This window comes from Hippocampus bargibanti, linkage group LG02 (genome assembly GCF_051943395.1).
Source record: "Hippocampus bargibanti isolate YZ-2025 linkage group LG02, ASM5194339v1, whole genome shotgun sequence".
Classification (NCBI taxonomy): Eukaryota; Metazoa; Chordata; class Actinopteri; order Syngnathiformes; family Syngnathidae; genus Hippocampus; species Hippocampus bargibanti.
Window position 1 is genome coordinate 761501 of NC_142735.1, and position 6000 is coordinate 767500.

At 41.3% G+C, this 6000-nt stretch overlaps 1 protein-coding gene across 4 annotated transcripts in view; it reads right to left on the minus strand.

The window, feature by feature from the left end:
• Positions 1 to 6000, minus strand: part of unc5a (unc-5 netrin receptor A) — a 233535-nt gene that overhangs the window by 130275 nt on the left and 97260 nt on the right. The window contains exon 2 of one of the 4 annotated variants that reach the window (XM_089019674.1): positions 5305 to 5520. In XM_089019674.1, the coding sequence (XP_088875800.1) occupies positions 5305 to 5520 (216 nt within the window). Of the gene's footprint in view, positions 1 to 5304; positions 5949 to 6000 lie in introns of those variants that run through there. The other 3 variants (XM_089019684.1, XM_089019659.1, XM_089019664.1) reach the window with 3 other exon arrangements.

Below are 6000 nucleotides of genomic sequence, written 5' to 3' on the forward strand. Positions count from 1 at the left end.
TGTAGAAGTCTTGGCGCAACACAACGATTCACCATCGCGTTATTTATGTGTTTTCCTTCTAATTTCGGCATCGACACGGATCAACACAAAGTTTTCAGACCAAACAAAGTACCGCAAAATGCATTGAGGTGATGCGAGGTATGTCCCTTCTCAGTCAGGGGTGTTCCTTCAGTGACGTAGGGTGAGGACTCGTCACCAACTCAAAAACAAGACTTCCGGAATATTCAGCACGAGTCTTAAAATGTAAAATATAGCTATATGCGGTGGAATCTTTGTAATAAACGCTCAGTAGAAGTCAATTTTACAAATTATGGACACAACTTGTCCAGAGACGTCGGTTGTCCTTTAAGTCACAGCCGATTGGCTCCTTTTGAAATGAGGTAATTCCCGCTAATGTATAAATAACTTCTGTTCGGGGAACAGCAGCCCTCTTCCGCACTGGCCCCTTTCATTCTCTCTATGTGTCGTTCCAAGAATAAACAATCTTTCTGTTCATCATTTCGATTACTGCTGATTGACTATTTAGACCAATTCAAGCAAAGAACATGACTAAGGAGAAGAACAACAACTTTGATCCAACATTCATGGCTGGCAGAGTCTTCTTTGTTTTTCCCTTCAGGGGCCGCAACAGCAAATCACTGTCCTCCATCTAACCCAGTTTTGTGCATCCTCTTCTCTCACACCAGCTACCTTCATGTCCTCTTTGACAATATCCAGAAACCTCCTCTTAGGTCTTCCTTTCAGTCTCCTGCCTTGGAGTTGAAGGCTCAGCATCCTTCTCCCGATGTAGTCGCTCTCTCTCCTCTGGACATGTCCAAACCATCTCAGCCTGACCTCTCTGAATTTCTCTCCAAAGGCTCTAATATGAGTTGTCCATCTAATACAGTGATACCTTGGCTTGGTTCCCAGAGTGTGTAAGGCGAAAAGTGTGTATCCCAAAAATTCATTTCCCATAGGAAACCATTAAAATGAGAATAATACGTTCCCAGGTCCCCATAAAACATAATTTTCTACTTTGTAATTTTCTAACCCTTAAAACTACACGAAATCTACCTTATTTTACGTATAATGAATGTGCTACGGTATTATAATTAAAGAAATAAACTGTACTGACTAATAAAGTCGTTTTATTTACCTTTGTGATGGTCATTGATGGCTTGATGGAATCAAGTGGCCGGTTTCATCAGCATTAAACACTCGATGAGGAACGTAGCCTTCTTCTATCACCATCTTGATGAATGATCCCTTGTAGGTGCTTTCTCTGCCATAATTTTACCTTGTTCCTCATCAATTGTGTTCTGTTTAGGTTGTGCGGGTTGTTTGTGGAGCTTGATCGATAGGATATTTTAACCTTGCAGTCTACACTCTGCCTTTGAACTATCAAAGTTGAAATCCATTTTGTCACTCACTCTTTGTCGTCTGCCTGTCTCTTTCATGTTTAAACCACCTTCCCTCACTGCTGCGTTCTTGACCAATCACGTGGCTTTAACTGAAGACTGGGGGCGGGGAATAGAGGCCAAAAATGAGTCGGACGCCATTTTCTTGTTATGAGAGCGGGCTTGTTCGTGAACGACACATCACTCATTGTGGCGCTCCGTGTGTATCCCGAAAAATAGTTTGTATGCCAACGTAAAATTTTCATAAATTTAACGTTCGTAAACCGAAAAGTTCGTAAGCCATGGGGTTCGTAAACCGAGGTATCACTGTATACTCATTCCTGATCCAATCCAACCTGGTCACTCCCAAAGAAAACCTCAACATCTTCATCTCTGTAACTGTGATATGAAGTTCCCTCAAAATGTACTTTATGGCAGCGCTGTGACATGTCAATTCATGATTATCTTATCAAAGTTGAGCAGCCTACTTGACAAGGTCGCAACTGCGGAGAAGCCAATAAAGTACTTAATAATCACTACAGCGTGATGTCGTGAATATGAACAAAGGGAAAAATAGGTCAAGTTATATCAACCTGATGTTGAATATTTAAACCTGTTTGACTGCTTGACTCCAATTGGCCCATTGAGAAGAAAAGGAGTCAGATTCATTAAGCCATTCATTACACGTCAGACTAATTAAAGGATTGAGTGAATAGCTTGTGTACACGTCCAAGTGACAAAGAAGGAGCACCTATTTGGTGAAGAATACCGTTTAGCCAGGCCACAGAGGCTCTTTATTCTTGGCTTGTCACTACTTGCATACCGTGTCTTTAAATAGTGCACGGCCTTCTAATAGATGTTGTATACCAATCGGTTGTTGCTGTGACATTTCAACAAATAAACAACTCCCCGCAAATAGATACCTACCCACGGCGACCCCCCCGGTAGAAGAATTAGATGCCGCTTGAGTGCCTCCTTTATCACGGCCGAAAACACAGATAAGGAGGATTGAAGTTTTCCTGTTACCATTCGCAGAAACAAGGTTAGTAAAAACTAGTGTTACTAAAGTGATACCTCGGTTTACGGACCCCTTGGCTTACGAACTTTTCGGTTTACGAACGTTAAATTTATGACAATTTTACCTTGGCATACGAACTATTTTTCGGGATACACACGGAGCTGCCTGAATGAGTGATGTGTCGTTCGCGCACGAGCCCGTTCTTCTCACAACAAAATGGCCGCCGACTGTTTTTATTCCTCTATTCCTCACCCCCAGTCTTCGGTTAAAGCCATGTGATTGGTCAAGAACGCAGCAGCGAGGGGAGGTGGTTTAAACATGAAAGAAACAGGCAGACGACAGTGAGAGAGTTTCAACTTTGATAGTTCAAAGGCAGAGTGCAGACTGCAAGGTTAAAATATCCCATCAATCAGGCTCCAGATAGCAATAGATAGCTAGCTAGGTAGATAGCGAATAGATAGCAAATAGATAACAAATAGACAACTTGCTGGCTAGCCAGCTCGCTAGTTAGATAGCAAATAGATAGCGAGCTAGGTAGCCAACCAGCTAGTTAGATAGTGAATATATAGCAAATAGATATCTAGCTAGGTAGCCAGTTTGCCAGCTATATAGCAAATAGATAGCTAGCTAGGTAGCCAGCTAGCTAGTTGAATAGTGAATAGATAGCAAATAGATAGCTAGCTAGGTAGCCAGCAAGCTAGTTAGATATCGAATATATTGCAAATAGATAGCAAATAGCTAGCTAGCTATGTAGCCATCTTGCTAGTTAAATAGCGAATAGATACCAAATAGATATCTAGATAGGTAGCTAGCTAGCCAGTTAGATAGCGAATAGATAGCTAGCTAGGTAGCCAGCTAGCTACTTCGATATAAAAGGTAGGTAGACAGATCGCTAGTTAGATAGTGAATAGATAGCAAATAGATAGCAAATAGATAGCTAGGTAGGTAGCCAGCTAGCTAGTTAGATAGCGAATAGATAGCAAATACATAGCAAATAGATAGCTAGCTAGGTCGCCAGTTAGCTAGTAAGATAGTGAATATATAGCAAATAGCAAATAAATAATAAGCGCGGTAGCCAGCTATCTAGTTAGATAGCTAATAGATAGCAAATAGATAGAAAATAGATATCTAGCTAGGCAGCCAGCTCGCCAGTTAGATAGCGAATAGATAGCTAGCTAGGTAGCCAGCTAGCTAGTTAGATAGCGAATAGATAATAATCCTAAATGTGTATGAAAATGTTTCGCTACAGGAGGGGAGAAGTCAGCACAAACACATCAAAAGGCTTCGTGCGGTGTTATTCATCGGCCTCAGAATGCTGAAGCAAGATGGAATCATCCTTTTAAGCTTTTTAACAGTTTGTCAGATTGAGTCTATAATAACAGCTAAAAACACTGTTTGGTGTTTAATACAAGGCTACGTGCAGAGCGATTTTTGTGCAGGGACTGATGTGCATAATTTGCTGAGTTACTGAGTACATTTGCATGTGCTCCCTTTTGCTTGGGTGCAAACCTGTCATTATAACACTTTTGTCAGATGTCAGGCTTTGCATTGGCAGATCACTGCTGAATCACACGACATGGGTGTCATGCGTGTTTATGGCAATGATGGCGTAGGCGGGGAGGGGGGGGGGATACTGCAAGCAGCACAGCGGCGAAAAAAAAAATAAAAAAAAATAAAAATAAAAAACTAAACAGGTCTCCAAGGTGATCATGGCGATTTCCGAGACTGAAACCAATGTGCTTATTATGATCCTGGCGAGATAAATAGGCTGGCGGACAAGCCGAGAGACTGATAGAGCGTGCTAATCAGGAGCAAATTGCAAACTTTCCTTCACCTCCCCCCCACCTCGCCTTGCACAGTGATACCTCGGTTTACGAACCCCTTGGCTTACGTACTTTTCGGTTTACGAACGTTAAATTTATGAAGAATTTACCGTGGCATACAAGCTATTTTTCGGGATACACACGAAGCTGCCACTATGAGTGATGTGTCGTTCACGAACGAGCCCTAAGCTCCTAAGAAAATGGCGGCCGGCTTGTTTTGGTCCTCTATTCCCCGCCCCCAGTCGTCGGTTAAAGTCACGTGATTGGTCAAGAACGCAGCAGTGAGGGGAGGACAAATGGATAGAATACAGTGACATTTGGACTCATTTCAACTATGATAGTTCAATGGCAGAGTGTAGACTGCAAGGTTAAAATATCCCATCAATCAGGCTCCACAAATAACCCACACAAGTCATCTGTATTTTTGATGCAAAAAGCTATCAATCCAGCTAAACAGGACACAATTGATGAGGAACTAGGTAAAATGATCGCAGAGAAAGCACCTACAAGAAATCACTACTCTGGTGAAAGAAGAAGGCTACGTTCCTAATCAAGTGTTTATTGCTCATGAAAGCGGTCACTCCATTCCATCAACGACCATCACAAAGGTCAATAAAACCACTTTATTATACGGTACAGTTTATTTCTTTAATTATAATACCATAGCACATTTATCATACATAAAATAAGGTATATTTTGTGTAGTTTTAAGGCTTAGTATATTAGAAGGTAGAAAATTATCTTTTATGGGGAACTGGGAACGGATTATTCTTATTTTAATGGTTTTCTATGGGAAATTAATTTTTGGAATACACACTGTTCGCCTTACACACTCTGTCTGGAAACCTATTAAGTTTGTAAGCCAAGGTATCACTGTATGTTTAAAGCATGGATAAATAACCTATATTGGTTTGTACTGAAAAAAAAAACATATAGAGCATATATATAAAATATATGCTCTATAAAGATATGTACATGTACAACAGGAGAGAATACGACATATGTTACTCCAAAAAAATGTTCATATGTACCGTTGATTGTAACTGAAATGTTCATAAGGAGAGGAATGTCTGTCGTATTTGTGTACCTGTAGATGGGTCCACAGTCCGCACAATCAAGTGGTCATCCTGGTGAACCCATTCCCCATTGCATTTGAAGTAGATCTGCGTCGCCGGAGTGGATCGGCAGCTGAGCATCACTGGCTTGTTTTTCACGATGAACTCATCCTCCGGTTCCACCAAGAAGTGAGGTAACAGATCAGAGAAGGCGGCAGCTTGCGTCGCTGTGGCGGCATGCTCAGTACCTTGGAGGAAGTAAAAAGTACATTTTTTAGTGCATTTTTTGAAACTGAACTCTGGATCGTTAGAAGAACCACAGACAAAAATATTTGTCTCTGTAACCAGTGTCTGAAACTCATGACAAAAAGTTAGCGGATACCAGGGCGGACAACTCTGAAACTGAAAAGTTGCCTGCCCGGCCATAAAGTTGCCTGCCTCATTTTTCACAACTTGAAACACAATAAGATGACTAATCGCAAAAAAAACGACAGAAAAAAAATCCACTACAGGCTCGTGTTAAGCCGAAGAGGACACAAAACAAAAATTACAGTCGAGCAGAAGAAGGAGATCATCAAAAAACACAAACGAGGTGTACGTTTGAGTGACGTAGCGTCCCAGTAACAATACGCTAAGTCGACCATTGCTACGTGTGGCGAAGGGTGTTTCTGTGTTGTCTAAGCAACGGTCTCAAGCAATAAAAGAGGTTGAAAAACTTTGAATTAACG